The sequence below is a fragment of the Peromyscus californicus genome, unplaced genomic scaffold (genome assembly GCF_007827085.1).
Source record: "Peromyscus californicus insignis strain IS unplaced genomic scaffold, ASM782708v3 Scaffold_10__1_contigs__length_136768540, whole genome shotgun sequence".
Taxonomy (NCBI): Eukaryota; Metazoa; Chordata; class Mammalia; order Rodentia; family Cricetidae; genus Peromyscus; species Peromyscus californicus.
Window position 1 is genome coordinate 24,924,028 of NW_026294391.1, and position 19,984 is coordinate 24,944,011.

Here is a 19,984-nt window from a genome sequence, read left to right on the forward strand (position 1 = left end):
ATTTAATGGTTGAAGTGAGATATAATTGTCTCACTGCTCTTTTAAAAATTCTAACATTACAAGAAAGTTTATTCCACAAATTTCTTGCTATAAAATTCAAAATAGAAAACCAGGAAACACTGGAGAACACCCATGGGAATTTGCTATGAAAATCGATGTCAAGACATTTTTCTTCAAGGTCATCACTTTAATATTGCTTGTCACTAATTTAATATTCTCTAGGGTGGGTCAACAGGCAAGTTTAAATCATTCTCAGGGGCACAGGAGGATACCAAAGGAATTATGTTTGTGATTTTGTTGTCGACTGATTTCTAGCTGGCTTCTCATGGCCTTTTGCACCCCAAAATACTTCCTGGTGAACAGGCTGCTATTCTCTGAATAGTCTGATATTTAGCCCTTTCACGTTTGTTATGTCCAGCTGCTCCCACTTCCTGGACATAGAGTATCTCTAGATTCGGCTTGAAGAGGAGAACCTTCTTCTTTCCTATTTCCAATTGAAACAAGTATAGAGATCCCCCCATCCCCAAGAATTCTCTTTTTAAAATTTAATTAATTAATGAATTAATCTTATAATTTTTATTTAAAATTTTTTTCTTTCCTTTTGCATACCAACCCCTGTTCCCCTTCCCTCCTCTTCTCCCACTCCCCCCACCTACTCCCATCCCTTCATCATAGAGGGTAAGTCCTCCCTTGGGTAGTCAACACAGGCTGGCATACCAAGTTGGAGCTGGACCTAGCCTCTCTCCCCTGGATCAAGGCTGAGTAAGGAATGGGCTCTAAAAAGCCAGTTCGTGTACCCAGAATAAGTCCTGGTCCCATTGCCAGAGAACCCACAAACACATCAAGCCACACAACTTTCACCCACAAGAATTCTAAGAGTAGATTCTCGCTCTAGGAACATAGAAGGAAATGGGCACAATAAGCTAGAAAGGCCTCATTTCCCTTACCTGGGAAATCTTGAAGGCATCTCATGTACACCAACCCATATCTGAGCACTGGGTTCTTACATTTTTAATTGTCCCTTCTTAATTTTCACAAATCAAATTTTCTTATTTACTATTTACACAAATCTCTAATGGTTCAGTAACACCCATTCCCCAAGAGATATGGCACTGCTAATAACCTCTTTCTGACCATAGGCCTCTGGTCTCTTTGAACAACTCTGAGAATGTTGAGACCCTGCCATTCTCTTCATCATTCACCGGGACAGCCAGTTGGGATAGATGTTGAGCTAAGCCCACAAACTGCATCCACTCTGATTTGAGAATTTGCTGTAAAAATTTCTAAATAAATGTCACCTGCTAAGCTTTTTCAAGTTAGAATGTTCATATCATACACCTCATAGAAAACCTCAGGTAATTTGTTTTAATAATGCAGGCTTCCCAGAAGATCTGGGGTTTGATCACTGATTTACAATAGTTAGGAACTATTTGATTATTAGGATTTTCCAGCCTACTCTAGGCACCTTTCCCAAGAACTATAACATACAAAATATTCTATGAGATTGGTCACAACTAGTCTGCATTTTAAAAAATGCCATAGAAATTTTAATAGGTTAGTATATCATTATCTCTAATTTTTTTCTTTTGACCATGAGGGGATTAATCAAAATATGATATCTCTTAGTGGTTTCCATGGTACCTGTCAGTAAACAATCACATCTGTTTGCTTAGGAATAAGTATTCTGAGACTTTAGGGACCTCAATTAGAAAGTTTCAAGGAAACCAAGACAACCTAATCACCATTTAAGAAAAACAATGATCCAAAGCACATCTAGATGCCAAGGATGTGGAGATGAAGCCAATGGAGCTTAAAGGAAAGGTGAGGGGAAAAAAGAACAAATGGAGATGTCTATCACCTTTAACAGCCACAAGTGACAAGAAGCTCTGAAGCTCTGAAACCAGTCCTGAAGGACTAGGGACTACTGCTGATACCTCAGTCAGAGTCTAGATCATGAAATTAACCAATGCTTCCGTGAGCCTAAAAGCCTTTGAACACAAGCGCTCAGGAGAGTAGTCACAGACACAAGCTGATTCATTAGCACAGAAGGAAATGCCCAGATCATGTGAGATTGGCGGGGCTGTACCTGAGGCTCCCACTAGGGAGAAAATTTTGGTCAGATAGTATTCATTTCATATTGAAAAAAAAAACCTTGAAAATTTTCTATTTGAATGAAGCATCAAGCTTTCTACTGCAGACATAACACACTGAGAGAATTCAATAAAATACTCAAAAATTTTGAAAGTAAGTAGTTGTGAAGGAATCATTTTGTCAACATGAAGCACTTAATGTTAAGATTTTAAAAATACTGGTCAATCATAACATGGTTTTATAAGATTTTCCTTCCCAAATTGCAGAGTGGGTTTTCTACAGAGCATGTAAGCAAAAAGAGATTAGAGATCATGTCATATCTGATTTAGAAAATGAATCAGGTTTATTTAATAATCTGCCATGACAGTCTGATTTCTGTACTCATCATTGCCTTTTTCTACAGAAAGATATCTCGAATTAATATTATTTCAACCTAGAATTAATAAATGAAGCATAAAAAATGAAAAAAGCCAACCTGTGTAATTGATGTTCTGATTTGGTTGAATCTTCTTTCCTACTCCCCTCCACCTCAAATCCTAGTAGAACTGAGTGCTTTATTTTGACCAACGTGTACAGAGACTTGTTTGATGAGACAAAAACACTATAAAATCAGAAAGAAGGTGAGAGGGAAATTAAATAGGTTTCTTTAGCCAGGCTGGACAATAAGTAGCTCTTGTATATGGCATTTCTATAGGACTATCGAGTGAATATTTTTCTGAGACAACAGTGGAATGATTCACGGCTGGCATACAGTGAGTACCCGGATGATTCCCTGGATTTGGATCCATCTATGTTGGATTCCATTTGGAAACCAGATTTGTTCTTTGCCAATGAGAAAGGTGCCAATTTCCATGATGTCACCACTGACAACAAGTTGCTGCGGATTTCCAAGAATGGCAAAGTGCTCTACAGTATCAGGTAAGCCTTTGCTGGTTACAGCTTTTCAGTTCTTTGGGCCTAGAGATGCCTAATTCTTCAGGACAGGATATGTGTGAATGTATAACTTTGTGGGCTCTTGTTTATTATTTGAAATTTAAAGTATGAAATTTAAAGTTTTCATGGTCATATAAGTGTGATTCTTCACAACAAAATGTGTCTAGTAGGTTTATGGACAGTTGATGGTATTCTATAAATAGCTAAGCATATATATTTAATAAAGAAATTACACAATATTCAGTCTAATTATCTTGAACCATAGTATGTGAATTCCAGTTTCAATAGTTCTTTCATTAATCATACACAAAATATTTAATGGATCAACTTGGTCATCAACAGTTGAATCTGGATTGAGTATGTAGAGACTTTATTCTAACCTCATTTGTGCTTCTCAATAAACCTAAGACCTTGAGGCCTTGATCTCTTAATTTTTATTGGGTTTTAATTTGGTACAGAATTTTTCTGAGATTCCTTTTGTTCTGAAACAGGATGCCTGACCCAGGTTGGTCTACAACTCAATATGTAGTAGAAAATGACGCTGAACTTCTGAGCCTCCCACTTGCAATCCCTGGGTACTGAGGTTATAGGCATGAGCTACAAATCTCAGTGTGTGGGGGACTGGAGAATGAAGCCAAGGTCTCAACCATGCTAAACAAATACTCTACCAACTGAACTACATATCTAGGCCCTCATTTCCAAATATTTAATTCAAATATGTTCTCCAGAATCTTTATCTTTCCAGACTCAGAAAATTTTCCTATTATTCTTTTTTTAAAATATCTTTTTTGTTGGTTCTTGTGTGTGTGTGTGTGTGTGTGTGTGTGTGTGTGTGTGTGTGTGTGTGTGTTTCTTAATACTAAGAGATTTTCTATTCATTTTACATACCAACCACAGATTCCCCTCACCTCCCTCCTCCCACCCCCCAGCGTTCTGCCCAAACCTCATCCATTCCCACCTCCTCCAAGGCACGGTCTCCCATGGGGAGTCAGCAGAGACTGGCACACTCAGGTGAGGCAGGTCCAAGCCCCTCTGCCCTGAACCAAGGCTGTACAGTGTACCAACATAGGCACCAGGCTCCAAAAAGCTGGCTCATGTACCAGGGTCAGGTCCTGATCCCACTGCCTGGGGGCCCCCTAAACAGTTCAAGCTAAAGAACTTTCTCGCCTATCCAGGGGGCCTAGTTCAGTATCATGGGGGATCCTCAGCTATTGGTCCACAGTTCAAGCATTTCCACTAGTTTGGTTGGCCATCTCTGTACATTTTCCCATCATGATCTCAATGTCCCTTGCACATAAAATTCCTCACCTCTCTCATCTATTGGACTCCTGGAGCTCAGCCTGGCACCCGGCTGTGTATATCTGCATCTGCTTCCATCAGTCATTGGATGAGGGCTCTATGATGACAGGTATTCAGCCATCTGATCACCAGAGTAGGCCAGTTCAGGCACCCTCTCAACTATTGCCAGTAGTCTAAGGTGGGGTCATCCTTGTGGATTCCTGGGAACTTCCCTAGCACCCTGTTTCTCCCAATGCCATGATGTCTTCATTTATCATGGTATCTCTTTCTTTGCTTTCCCATTCTGTCCCTTTTCAGCTCAAACCTCCCATTCCCCCTATATTCTCATCCGCCATCCCTTTCACTCTATTACCCTTCCCCTATGCTCAGCTTGCTCATGAAGATCTCATCTATATTTCTTCACTGGGCAATCCATGCATCCTTTCTAGGTTCCTCCCTGCTAGCTAGCCTCCCTGGAGTTGTGGGTTGCAGTCTGGTTGTCCTTTGCTTTACATCTTGTATCCACTTATGAGTGAGTACATATCATGTTTGTTCTTCTGAGTCTGGGTTACCTCATTCAGGATGATATTTTCTAGTTCCATCCATTTGCCTGTAAATTTCATGATGTGATTGTATTTCTCTGCTGAGTAGTACTCCATTGTGAATACGTACCACATTTTCTTAGTCCATTCTTCAGTTGAGGGGCATCTAGGCTGTTTCCAGGCTCTGGCTATTATGAATAATGCTGCTATGAACATAGTTGAGCATGTGTCCTTGTGGTGTGGTTGAACATTCCTTGGGTATATGCACAAGAGTGGTATAGCTGGGTCTTGAGGAAGATTGATCCCAAATTTTCTGAAAAACCAACATACTGATTTCCAAAGTGACTGTACAAGTTTGCACTCACACCAACAGTGGAGGAGTGTTCCACTTGCTCCACATCCTCTCCAACATAAGCTGTCATTAGTGTTTTTTATCTTAGCCATTCTGACAGGTGTAAGATGGTATCTCATAGTTGTTTTGATTTACATTTCACTGATGTCTAAGGATGTTGAGCAATTCCTTAAATGTCTCTTGGCCACCTGAGGCTCTTCCATTGAGAATTCTCTGTTTAGCTCTATAGCCCATTTTCTAATTGGATTGTTAGGTATTTTGATATCTAGTTTCTTGAGTTCTTTATATATTTTGCAGATCATCCCTCTGTCAGATGTGGGGTTGGTGAAGTTCTTTTCCTATTCTGAAGGCTGTCGTTTGGTCTTATTGACTGTGTCCTTTGCCCTACAAAAGCGTCTCAGTTTCAAGAGGTGTCATTTATTAACTCTTGCTCTTAGTGTCTGTGCTACTGGTGTTATATTTAGGAAGTGGTCTCCCGTTCCAATGCATTCAAGACTACTTCCTACTTTTTCTTCTATCAAGTTCAGTGTAACTTGTTGAGGTCTTTGATCCACTTGGATTTGAGTTTTATGCATGGTGACAGATATGGATCTATTTGCAATCTTCTACATGTAGACATCCAGTTATGCCAGCATCATTGTTGAAGATGTTTTCTTTTTCCCATTGTACACCTTTGGCTTCTTTGTCAAAAATCAGGTGTTCATAAGTGTGTGGATTAATGTCAGAGTCTTCAATTTGATTTCATTGGTCCACATGTCAGTTTTTATGCCAATACCAAGCTGTTTTTATTACTGTAGCTCTATAGTAGAGCTTGAAGTCAGGGATGGTGATGCCTCCAGAGGTTGCTTTATTGTATAGGATTCTTTTTGCCATCCTGGGTTTTTTGTTTTTCCATATGAAGTTGAGTATTTTTCTTTCCGAGTCTGTGAAGACTTGTGTTGGGATTTTGATAGGGATTGCATTGAATCTGTAGATTTCTTTTGGTAAGATTGACATTTTTTACTATGTTAATCCTACCTATCCATGAGCATGGGAGATCCTTCCATTTTCTGATATCTTCTTCAATTTCTTTCTTTGGAGACTTAAAGTTCTTGTCATACCAGTCCTTCACTTGCTTAGAGTTACCTCAAGGTATTTTATATTATTTGTGGCTAATGTAAAGGGTGATGTTTCCCTGATTTCTTTCTCAACCCTTTTATTATTTGTATAAAGGAGGGCTACTGATTTTTTAAGTTAATCTTGTATCCTGCCACCTTACTGAAGGAGTTTATCAGCTGTAGGAGTTCTCTGGTACAATGTTCATGAGGGTGATTGGTCTGTAATTTTGGGGGTCCCTTTTGTATACTGTCGTATCATCTGCAAATAGTGAAAAGTTTCACTTCTTCCTTTCCAATTTCTATCTCTTTGATATCCTTTTGTTGTCGTATTGCTGTAGCTAGAACTTCAAGTACTATATTGAATAAATATAGGGAGAGTGACAGCCTTGTCTTGTTCCTGACTTTAGTGGAATCACTTTGAGTTTCTCTCCATTTAATTTGATGTTGGTTGTTGGTTTGCTGTAAGTTGCCTTTATTATGTTTAGGTATGATCCTTGTATATCTGTTCTCTCCAAGACCTTTATCATGAAGGGGTGTTGAATTTTGTCAAAGGCTTTTTTCATCATCTAATGAGATGATCATGTGTTTTTTCTTTTAGTTTTTTTATATGGTGTATTACATTGACAGATTTTCATATGTTGAACCATCCTTGCATCCCTGGGATGAAACCGACTTAGTCATGATGGATATTTTTTTTGATGTGTTCTTGGATTCGGTTTGCCAATATTTTATTGAGTATTTTGCATCAATGTTCATGAGGGTGATTGGTCTGTAATTCTCTTTATTTGCTGCATCCTTTTGTGGTTTGGGTATCAGGGTAACTGTAGCCTCATAAAAAGAGTTTGGTAATGTTCATTCTGTTTTTATTGGGTGGAACAATTTAAAGAGTATTGGAATTAGCTCTTCTTAGAAAATCTGGTGGAATTCTGCACTGAAACTATCTGGTCCTAGGTCTTTTTTGGTTGGACGACTTTTAATGACTGCTTCTATTTCCTTAGGGGTTATTGGCCTATTTAAATAGTTTGTCTGGTCTTGATTTAACTTTGGTATGTGGTACCTATCCAGAAAATTGTCCATTTCTTTCAGACTTTCCAATTTTGTGGAGTACAGGTTTTTTTTTTAAATATGACCTGATGATTCTCATGATTTCCTCGTTGTCTGTTCTTATGTCTCCCTTTTCATTTCTGATTTTGTTAATTTGGATTCTCTCTCTCTCTCTCTCTCTCTCTCTCTCTCTCTCTCTCTCTCTCTCTCTCTCTTGCTTTCTCTACCTTTTGATTAATTTGGATAAGGGCTTGTCTATTTTGTTGATTTTTTCAAAGAACTAACTCTTTGTTTCATTGATTTTTTTGTATCGTTCTCTTTGTTTCTATTTCATTGATTTCAGCCCTCAATTTGATTATTTCCTGTCATCTATTCCTCCTGGGTGTGCTTCTTTTAGTTCTAGAGTTTTCAGGTGTGCTGTTAAGTCACTGGTGTGAGAGTTCTCCATCTTCTTTATGTGAGCATTTAGTGCTATGAATTTTCCTCTTAGCACTGCTTTCATAGTGTCCAATAAGTTTGGATATGTTGTACTTTTATTTTCATTGAATTCTAGGAAATCTTTAATTTCTTTCTTTATTTCTTCCTTGACCCATTGGTGATTCATTTGGGCATTATGCAGTTTCCATGAGATCGTAGGCTTTCTATAGTTTTTGTTGTTGTTGAAATCAATCTATAAGCCATGGTGGTCCAATAAAATATGGGAGGTTATTCCAAATTTTGTATCTATTGAGATTTGCTTTGTAACTGGGCATGTGGTCAATTTTATAGAAGGTCCAATGTGGTGCTGAGAAGAAGGTATATTCTTTTGTGTTAGGGTGGAATGTTCTATAGATAACTATTAAGTCCATTTGAGTCATAACTTCTGTTAGGTCCCTTATTTCTCTGTTAAGTTTCAGTCTGGCAGATCTATCCAGTGGTGAGAGTGGGGTGTTGAAATCTCCCACTAGCAGTGCGTGGGGTTTGATGTGTGATTTAAGCTTTAGTAATGTTTCTTTTACAAATGTGGGTGCCCTTGTATTTGGGGCATGAATGTTCAGAATTGAGACTTCATCTTGGTGGATTTTCCCTGTGATAAATATGCAATGTCCTTCCCTATCTCTTTCAGTTGATTTTAGTTTGAAGTCTATTCTATTATATATTAAGATTGCTACACCAGCTTGCTTCTTAAGTCCATTTGATTGGAATGTCTTTTCCCAGCCTTTTACTCTGAGGGAGTGTCTGTCTTTGAAGTTGAGGTGTATTTCTTGTATGTAGCAGAAGGATAGATTCTGTTTTCATATCCATTCTGTTAGCCTGTGTCTTTTTATAGGCAAATTGAGACCATTGATATTAAGGGATATTAATGACCAGTGATTGTTAATTCCTGTTATGTTTTTTGGTGGTAGTTGTAGGGAAAAGGGCTGGCTAAAGAAACCTACCCTGACCCTGGATCCAGAAGTAGGGAAAGATGGCTCAGATCAAGGCAGAAAGGAACACATTTTGGCTCAGTCAAATCAGAGCCATCTCTGCCCCTGACCAACTGACTTGTGAAACAAACCAACCACGGAGCAGGACAGTAGAACTTGGGACCCAAGTCAACTCCTGTTTGACTCCACTCCCAAGACTTCATGTGTAAACTGCCCTGCCTGGTCAGTTAGAAAAATGGCTGTTCTCTCCACCCTGTTAGAGGCAGCTACTCTCCTGGACTCCTCCTTCCCATATAAATCTCTTTCTCAAAACAGTTTTGGGTGTCAAGATCTTCATTCACTGGCATAGAGAAGATCCTTGCTGAGACGTCCCTCAGTGGACGAGAGCGGAAAAGGTAACTTTTCTCCAGAGCTGGAAGAGATTGCTACATTTCTGCAGTGTTTCCCCTTTTGCAGAGTGAAGCAAAAGAAGCAACATCTTATGCAAGAGAAGCAGAGCTCTGCTAGGAAGCCCCCTTAAGAGGGCTCTCCAGGAGAGGAGCAGGATTGCTATATCCTGCAGAGAGACCATCCCCCATCAGTTCCAGGCCTGACTTTCCCGAGAAGTCATAAAAATTTCCCTTCCAGGTTTGGGCTGCTGCTTTGCAGTTCCAGCTGTCAGAGCTGTAGCTTGAATCTTAGAGAGTCATATTAATAAAATCAAATCTGAGGCAAGTTATTGGGGTGAAATGCTGGATGGTCAGAGAGACAGAACAAGCCACAGCTACCTTACCTTGCCAGATCCTCAGCTGGTCTTGTTTCCTCAGACTGGAAGCTTCTATGTCCTCATCCCAATGGCTCTCAACTGAACTGCTGCTCGAAAGCCTGAAGCTTAACCAGCTAAAAGCTTAACCAGGCCAAATGCTTAACCAGCCAAATGCTTCTAGTTTCTGGTTTTCACGCCTTATATATCTTTCCTTTCTACCATCACTCCCTGGGATTAAAGGCTCGCTTTCTGGGATTAAAGGCGTGAGTCACCATGCTTGGCTGTATCCTTGAACACATGGATTTCTGCCTCTGGAATGCTAGGATTAAAGGCGGGTGCTACCACTGCCTAACTTCTATGTTTAATATTGTGGCTATTCTGTCTCTGACCCCAGATAAGTTTATTAGGGTGCACAATATTTTGGGGAACACAATACCACCACATTTCCCCTTTTTTTCTAAAATTAAAAAAAGATTATAATACAAGAAAAATTATGTCCAATAAGTATATACAATATACACAGTCAAGATTACATTAATGATGTCTAGTCCATTAACATTTGACAGATTCAGACAAAAAATTTTCATTACTTATCTTATTTAAAACAAGTAATTCCGCCGGGCGGTGGTGGCGCACGCCTTTAATCCCAGCACTCGGGAGGCAGAGCCAGGCGGATCTCTGTGAGTTCGAGGCCAGCCTGGTCTCCAAAGCGAGTTCCAGGAAAGGCGCAAAGCTACACAGAGAAACCCTGTCTTGAAAAACCAAAAAAACAAAAACAAACAAAAAAAAAAAACAAGTAATTCCTTTTTAAAAGTATTTTTTCTTTTCATAATAGATTCAGTAATCTACCTTTTGTCATTTTTATATCTTCCTCTTTTTCTTCTTAGTGTAGATTCAGTGATCTACCCATATCTATATTGTTTTCTCTTTTTTCTTTCTTTTTTAAACAAAACCTCTGAATCTAATCTCCATGTTCAGCTTTTTTCCTGACCATTAACAATTAACAACTTATAACCACCATCATAAACAATGACAATATCCATAACTCATTAAATGACCAAAAACTACCCATCCCACTTCTTGGGAATGTGGGCATCTTTTTCTTAAAATTACTTCCCGCTTTCTAGGGGTGAAGACATCTTTAAGGACTCCTGAAAAGAAAATTTTGGGTTAATTGTCAAGTCCTGTATCATTTGTTCAGTCTCTGCATATTGGGAAAGTGCAGGGCTTGTCACAAGTCCTTGCTCGAGTAGTTTGTCAGGCTGGACCATCTCAGCTAGCCATCTCGAAATTGTCCTAAACAGTTTGTACTCCAAAGTCAATCTTTCCGTGGTGTTAATCAGCTTAATGGCTTTACCATAGTCCATGTGGAATCGTCATTGTGGGCTCCTGCCATCTTTTTGAAGATTTCAAAGTCACTGTTAGGCGTGGTCATGGTTCCCTGCAGACTTTTTTTTGTGTGCCTCCTCTGTGGTTTGGAGTAATCACAGTCTGATAAATGTCTGTCTCTCTGAACCATGAATATTCTTCCCTAGAAGAGAATATCTTCACAGCAATTTCTCCCCACCATTTGTCTTGCCAAACTTTTCCAAACTGACCTTTGCCAATGCTTTCTTGTAACATGATGGTCCTGGCAATTCTTCTCTGAACAAGCAATAGTAAACCCTTTGTCCCAGGTAGCAGCATCACCACAGTCACCAACATGATGAGAAGAAGCCAGCAACTTGGAGCAGCTTTTATCTCCATGGTCCCACCACTGTTTGTGGTTCAGCCTGGGCCAAAGCTTCTTCCAAGCCTCTAGGCTGGCCTCAAACTCGTGATCCTCCTGCCTCTGCCTTCTTCAGTAAATCCTACCAGCATGCGCCACCACAATAGCACAACACCACAATACCACCACACAGAGCTGTACTAAATAGCTCCAGGTGTCTGGGACACCTTCAGGGTAGAGCTGTTGTTCTGAGCAGCTCTAGGTGTTCAGGATACCTCGCCCTCCAGGACTGAACTGTCTCTTTGCAGCTTCAGCCATCAGAGCTGTCCTAAGCAGCTCAAGGTGTTGCCTGACTCCCCATGTAGTCAGGACATTTCCCCCCCAGAGTTGTTGCAACAAATTCACTTACATTTTTGGTGGCCAAACCCGGGACCAAACCCACAGAGTTGCAACCAATTTACTTATAGTAGTGTTGTGTGTTTCTCTTCTTTGGTACTTGTTGGCGTGGGATTATCTATTGTCTGTGTTTTCGTGGGTGTATCTAACTTCTTTGGTTGGATTTTTCCTTCTAGTGCTTTCTGTAGGGTTAGATTTGTGGATAGGTATTGTTTAAATCTGGTTTTATCATGGAATATTTTGTTTACTCCATCTATGGTGATTGAGAGTTTTGCTGGACATAATAGTCTGGTTTGGCATCCATGGTCTCTTGGTGTCTGCATAACGTCTGCCCAGGACCTTCTGGCTTCCAGAGTCTCCATTGATAAGTTAGGTGTTATTCTGATGGGTCTGCCTTCATATGTTACTTGGCCTTTTTCCTTTTCAGCTCTTAATATTTTTTCTTTATTCTATATGTTTAGTGGATTGATTATTATGTGGTAAGGAGTCTTTTTTTTGGATCCAGTCTATTTGGTGTTCTGTAAGCTTCTTGTATCTTCATAGGCATTTTCTTCTTATGTTGAGAAAGTTTTCTTCTATGATTTTGTTGAATATATTTTCTGTGCCTTTCAGTTGGCATTCTTCTTCTTCTATCCCTATTATTCTTAGGTTTGGTCTTTTCATGGTGTCCCACATTTCCTGGACATTCTGTGTTACAACATTTTTGGCTTTAGTGTTTTCTTTGACTGATGAATCTATATCCTCTATTGTATCTTCAATGCCAGAGATTCTCTTCCATCCCTTGCATTCTGTTGGTTATGCTTGCATCTATAGTTCCTGTTTGTTTACTCAGATTTTTCATTTCCAGCATTCCCTCTGTTTGTGTCTTCTTTATTGCCTCTATTTCAGTTTTCAAATCTTGGACTGTTTCCTTCACCTGTTTAATTGCTTTTTCTTGGCTTTCTTTAAGGGATTTATTGATTTCTTCCAATTTTTTGTCTTTTCTTTGATTCTTTAAGGGAATTTTTCATTTCCTCTTTAAAGGCCTCTATCATCTTCTTAAAGTCATTTTTAAGGTCAATTTCTCCTATTTCTTCTGTGTTGGTATGTTCAGGTCTTGCTGATGTAGAACTACTAGGTTCTAATAGAGCCATATTCGTCTGTATGTTGCTGACTATAATTTTTCACTAGCATCTACCCATCTCTTCCTCCACTCAATGCAAGTGGTGTCTGTATCTGAGGGAGCCTCTCTTGGTTCAATTGAAACTCTTGTTCCAATGGAAGCTCTTGGTCTAATTAGGGCTCTTGGTCCAATCTGTGCTGATGGACTCTGTGACTCAGGGAGCAACTCTTAGTCCAATGGGTGTTGGCAGGCTCTGTTTCATGTAGCAGTTGCATTCTCCAAGGAAGGGTGGGGTTTGGGGGAGGTGGTGCTTGAGGGTTACAAGATCTGGTGGAAGATGGTGGTAGTCCAACCTGTCTGTGGGAGACTTGCCTACTGGCCTGAAACTGTAACTGCAGTGGGTGGTGGTGTGGGAAGCACAGGGTTGTGCCCCTGGACCCAAAGCCTTAAGGCTAGGGTATTTGGCTATGAGGACAAAGACTCACCTCTTAGTCCAGTCAGCACTGGACTTAAAATATCTTAAAATGTTTTATTTGTTTCATGATTTTAAATGAAAAACAATGACAGCAAAACCCCAAAGAAACATCTTAGCTTCCCAGTGTTAAGAACGGATCCTCTCCAAGGAATAAACATTATCAGATATATAACCTTCAGTGCAGAGCAGGGACTCTTGGGTGCATGTTACTGAGTAACAGGATATATTACAGCTATTTAGCAAAGTTGGACAGTCTCAACTTGAAAGAAAAGCTTGAGTTGTAAAGACACTCTGGGAAGAGTAAAGTTCTTATTTTTTTCTGTCTTGTATTTTAGTTACTACAATACATGAGTGATGCAAAAGAACATTGGTTTTTTTGAATCATAGGATTTTTTTTTTAATTATAGAGATTTAGAGTCAAACTCAATCTTTGACACTTACCAAGTTCCAGGAGCTATAAAATCCAATTACTTTCATTGTAGGACATGGATCAACATATCCATCTGTGGATATATTCTCATGAAAATTAAAGATGTAGACACCAGAAAACATTTCATTAAAAGGGCCATATTTCAGTCGTTTCAATTGTGTAGGCTAAATGACAACTTGGTGTATCATTTATTTCAAAATCAACTATAGAAGGAATGCAAACAATAATTCAATTATGCAGGAAAATGCTGATACACAAGACTTCATTCTTTAGCTGTGGTTGGCCAGACCTTGACAAAGACAATATAAAACTATTTGCCACGGAGTCATATTTGATAATTAAAACCTGAATCCTAAAAAGAATGTTCTTTTTGAATAATAAGCTTTTTTGGTAATATTTTACCTCTTCTGAAGGATTAGGACAGTGTACTGTATAAGAGAGACTTAGTATACCAAATAACTATTGACATTTCAAACATCCCTTATAAAGTACCCCAGTACTCTCTTATTTTATTTACCATCTCCCAAGAGTGAGCAATTAGTATTCTTGTAAATATTTTCACAAGTTTGCAGACTTACCACCATTTAAGAACCTACTATATAATTTGGCTCTTTACTGCATATTCCATTCTTATACCTAGTAATTCCAGAGCTTGCTTTTGGTTTACTGTCTAGTATCTTATGAAATGTATAGTAGGCTGCTCATTTGGGAAATGTGGCAGTACTGCTGCTTTCAGAAAGAATCAGATAAATTCCCCCGATGCCCATTGCATTGTTAAGGAAACAATATTCTGCATGATAATCCATTTGTCTGGTATAAGATGCAGTGTTGGGCATGACCTAAGTTGATGTGACCTGATAGAATGGGACATATGTAGAGCATGATGCTGGAAAGGAGAGTTATAAAAAGTAACACAGTGTATCAGCTGCTTCAGCTAATCCTTTGGGCCTTGGGTGGTGTTTGTGCTAGTAAATACCTAGCATTGTGCACTGCTGAAATAAAATCAGTCTGTTGTTATTTCTTTTCATACTGTGAAGATTTCTCTGTTCTATATCAGTGAAGGATATATGTTACACCAATATAGACCCAGAGGCAATTGTTGTATCTCTGGTTCTGAAATGTGACACATTTCTCATTGCTTAGATTCTGAGGAGTTTGTCCATTGTCAGGTTGTGGATAGTCTCTGAAATCTGAGGAGGAAAATCTTTGGTGAAGGAGAATACAGATGCCACATTCAAGAAACACAAGCTGTTGGCAAATTTGAACTGCAGAAGTCTAATTATTTTCCTAAAAGGGTTTTCAATGAGCCAGATAATATATTGGGCATAAAAGATCCAGAGCTCAGTAAAACGTGGTCCTTGCCTTAAAACAGCTCCATTTTAATGAGACATGTGGACACATAATCAATTAAAAAATAATAATAAATAGAAGCAAGGAAAAGAAAATTAGTCATAACTTTACAAATTGTGTTCTCAAAATACTCCTAGAATTTGGGTGTCAGTGTCTACATTTTTTGAGGCATTAGACTCAATTATTTAGTGGCCAAGGAGTTATTAGTGTTAATATATTCCCAGCAGAAGACTTTATTTAAGTTGGAAGTGAAGCAGGCTATAGCTGTTGATTTCTAAAAGGTGCCGAAAAATAAAACACAAAGAGAAATGTCTAATCCATTGTTTTCATTACAAATAAGACCACAATTCCCAACGCTTTGTATATGTGCTTTCCAAATGGCAAGAGCTTAAATGAAGTAGTAGTGGATTAGAAGTCCATAAATAGACTAGCACTTGGTAACCCCTGATTCCAATGTTTAAGACACACGAGGGAAAGTCAAATAAGTATTTTCAATGGGAATCAAACGTCTTAGCAAGTTTCTAACCATCAATGCAAGACACAGCTCTTGTTGATGAAAACATGTCAAAACAATTTTTGTCCAATTCTGTTCAGATTCTTTGTTTAATATTGATTTCTGGTCTAGTTTCATTTCTTCGACTGTGGTAAATACCTTGACAAAAAGCAGCTTAGGGGATCAAAGGGTTTATTTAAACTTCTAATTCCAGGTTACAGTTCATCATTGGAGGGAAGTTAAAACAGGAGATTCAGACAGCTAGTAACATCACTTCCACAGTCAAGAGCACAGAGAAAGGAATGCACACATGTTTACTTGTTGGCTTGCTTGTGCTAAGGTTTCTCTACTCTTACACAGTTCAGGATCCCTTCCTATGGAATAGAGATGCCCACACTGGGCTGGGTCTCTCCATATCATAAATTAAAGCAGTTACCCACAGACATGTCCACAGGCTAACTCAACATACACAATTTGTCACTGAGATTCTTCCCAGCTGGTTCTAGCTTGTGTCAAGGTACCTATCAAAGTTAGCAACCACAACTTCCCTAATATGTTTTATCATACTCCAATATTTTAAAATATTTTGCTGACTTGCCAAATTAATCATCCATGACCAAAGTGTGAAGGATATACATCTTGCTTTGTTCATCTTCTTTAGAGAAAGTCAGTTTCTAAGTTTGTATTTCTTAAAAATGCACAACTCCATAGGAATCAGGTAAGCCTTTTGTGTAACATATGTTATAATTCCAAAACATTACATTGAGTTTAGTATAACAAATGGTAGTAAGAGTCAGGATATCATAGGACATGTTAGGTCAAATAAAAGGAAAAGGTAGATGGTGAACAGTTTAGAAGAAGAGAAGGTTGTCTCGCATGTCTAGTGTCTCATTATTGGTAATGGTTTTCTTCCTTTAAATTACATCACTTCTGAGAGTCCCCCATCCTAGTTTCATTCTATTTCTGTGATAAGAAACTGTGACATAAAGCAACTTGAATAGGAAAGAGTTTGTTTAGCGTATGATTTCATATCGAAGTCTATCACTAAGGAAAGTCAGGGCAGGAACTCAAGGTATGAATCACGGAGGAATGCTGCTTTCTGGCTAGCTCTATGACTTTACCTCCTTGAAAGGCTGAGAACTGGGTTATTGTTCAGTCCTTGCATCTGGGTACCTAAGCCATCAGATTCATCCAGCAATGGCTAATACCAGAGATACCTAGAAGTCAGTAGTTGTTCTATCTAGGAGGCTGCGTGGTGTAGCAGTTCCAATCTGGTGCCAAAGGCTTAGAGGGTTCCTGGAGAACCATTGGTCCTCTGTCTATTTCAGAAGCCCAGAAAAGCCTTTTCTAATATAAGTGAAGGACTCAGTGGCAACAGCAGCAGCAGCAGCAGGAACAATAGGGTAAATTAACTCAATGGCAAGAGGAAAGGCCAAGTGAGCAAAGATTATATAATCTTTCTTCACTTATGAGCTCCCCTTTTTTAATCTGGGTTATTACCAGAAGGGGCCACCCACATTTTCAGTGGGTATTCCCATGTCAATTAAGGCAATTAAGACAATTCCTCCATTGAGGCTCCCTGCTCAGATTACTTTAATTTGTGGCAAGTTGACATTTAAAACCAACTGTCACACTCTCTCAAACCACGAATAATTATAGAATTGCTTCTGCACAAAACATCCCATATCACCAAAGCTTCTGCTTGCCTCATAATCAACCTTTGCATCAGTTTAAACCTCTCTTTATAGCACTGGAGATAACATGTCTGTAAATCCTTTTTGATTCAATTCCCAATTATAGGTGTTGATGATTCAGTCTTCCACCTTCCTCATACTGCTTGAGGTGTAATATAAAACCCCTGGGGACTGATATTCCTTGTCCCTCTACTGATACATTGCAGATATTACTGAGAGTGGGTAGAGTATAGGTTACTAGACAGACACCCAACTGTGGCCCCTAAACTATCCTGTCTGATGACCAATTCTATCTTCACATAAAAGGCCATTTTTTCCACATTGCTTCCCATTCTTGACTCATATTGGGACCTGATTCAAGAGCTTCAAAGGATTCTGACTCTAGTTACAGAAAGATTTTTAATAGAACAAGATAAAAGAATATTCTTTATTTAGATGCTAGAACTGAAAATAAAATGTACACTGAACTGAGACTTACCTAAATGTTATGATGATGCTTTGGTTATTTTACTCATGGTTTTGATGAGCCCCAGAAACACACATTTGTTAGTTATGAAAAGCGTGGTCACTTCTAGACTGTGTTTATCTTTATATATTATAATCTAAGAAAACTATATACCCATTTTGTAATCCCCTGTCCAAATAATCATTAGTTTTGTGACTTAACTTAATGCAGTAATTAATGACTATTACATAAGCACCCACACCAGAATTAAGCAGTAAATCATGGAGGTGCTGGGAAATGTCATGAAAACCACATGATTCCATTCTTCTTAGAGACAAGGTTCTGTGAGTGGGAAGAGCTGGCATGCACTATACTGGTGGATTAAGCAGGAGCTAAACTAAGTGGTTTTATGTAGCACAGATTTGGGGCCTTTAAAAATGGACCAGCGGGGGTAAAATTATGAAGGCATTGAAAGTGTGTTGTGTCCATAACAAATTCTCATAATTTCTGGAAAGCTCTGTTGAGTTCCCGATTGAACTCACAGCTTGAACATATATGAGATGTCAAAGTCCATCCCCACAGTGACACACTTCCTTCAACAAGGCCATGCCTCCTAATAGTGCCACTCTCTATGAGCCAAGCATTCAAACATGTGTGTCTATGGGGGCCATACCTGTTCAAACCACCACGCTACTTGTCTTTGACTTCATCTGCCTGGACTAACAATAGAAAGACTTCCCTCCATTTGGAAGTCACTTTCCACTGCATTAACATTAATCAGTTTTCTCTCCAGGTAATGATGTAGAGACAGAATGACAAGAAGGCATCTTGGGGCAACAAGAAAGCTACATTTCCTTCCTTCATTTAATCTGTCCTCCAAGATTGCAAAACAGGTCTCTCCAGCCTCACCAGATCACCATTCTGACTCAGTTTCCTCTCCAAAATGGGACTTAACCAGGAAAGCAGACAAAATCCAGCAGTCCTTCTAGCTCTATATCAACTTTTCTCTTCTTTCCAAGCTTCAAAGCTCCTTCTTGATGAATTAAAATGTTTCCTCATGTCGTTTATAGCTTGAGAACAAGAAGAAATCCTTCATTTCATAGTGACTGCTTCAAATTGCTTTTAGATCTCAGAACCTTTCCCTCCTAAAGTAAATATCCAACCACAGTAGGGGGAAAACTGATTTTGAATCAGTATAGGGAAGTTTGAAATACCTGTGATTTAAGAGGTGTCTTTAAAACCATCAACAATAGTCTGAACTATGACAATTGTGGAGCAAATTTCACAATCCCAATCCCAACCATTTTGGCCTTTGTTTCTGTGGGCATTTTCAGAATGTGAAGACATATACTTTTAGACAATTATACAGAGATGATTAACTGGTTCAATAATTGGCTAGATATGTAGGTGAATTTGATCACAATGTAGGTTTAAGCCAACAGAATTTAAAGGCCAGCCTGTTGTTACTCATTACCTAAGTCATCTTATTTCAGAAAGCTTCTGGTAAAGCTGACTTATGCTGACAAGGGCTTTTTCTTGGTCCATACTGTTGCCTTTGAAAGAATCCCTGCATAAGCATAATGTAACTGTGGCTCTTTCAAGACATATAAACTATTTTGGTATGTTTTCCTAGATTACATTCTAGAGCAGTGGTTTTCAACATTCTTAATATTGCGACCCTTTAATACAGTTCCTCCTGTTGTGGTGACCCCCAACCATAAAATTATTTTGTTGTTACTCCATAACTGTAATTTTGCTACTGTTATGAATTGTCATGTAAATATTTTTGGAGACAGAGGTTTGTTAAAGGGATTGCAACCCACAAGGTTGAGAACCACTGCTCTAGAGGAAAGACACTCCATTTGAAAAGGGAAGTTTTACAAGTTTGCAAAGCTTGGCAGTCTCTCTACAAGTTTCACCATGTTTGAATCATTTAAAAATGACAAATAAACATCTGTACTATAGAAGGTGTGCTGGTGATCACTGGGCAGTAATTAAAAGACAGATAATTAGATACATAGATAATTATGAAGTTTTTATACTCCTGGAGCAAAGCCATTGATAACTGAGTTCCTTCAAAGAACAATGAAGCAACAACAAAAAGACATCTCATTTCAGTAGGGTTATTGAGCAGTCAGATAGAAGATATAAAGCAGAAGGTGGGCTAGGCCATTAATGATAAAATGCTGTAGAGGTAGATGTCAATTCTGAGAGTCAGGAAGACTTAGATTCAGATCCAATGTTACTAAGTGACTATAAGAAGTCCGTCCACATTTCTCAGAATTGTAGTATTTTTCAGTGCCTCATTCATACTACATCTTCAATGAATCTCTTAGAGGATAAAAGGAAAGAAAGTGGAGAGACAGTTCTCCCTACCACCCACCCTAACTTATAGATTTACAC

At 38.8% G+C, this 19,984-nt stretch overlaps 1 protein-coding gene across 4 annotated transcripts in view; it reads left to right on the forward strand.

Moving 5' to 3' along the window:
* The window catches only part of Glra2 (glycine receptor alpha 2), a 198,792-nt gene that overhangs the window by 43,981 nt on the left and 134,827 nt on the right, over nt 1-19,984 (forward strand). For all 4 annotated transcript variants that reach the window (XM_052716353.1, XM_052716177.1, XM_052716439.1 and 1 more), the window contains one exon: nt 2,786-3,009. In XM_052716353.1, coding sequence (XP_052572313.1) covers nt 2,786-3,009 — 224 coding nt within the window. The remainder of the gene's footprint in view (nt 1-2,785; nt 3,010-19,984) is intronic.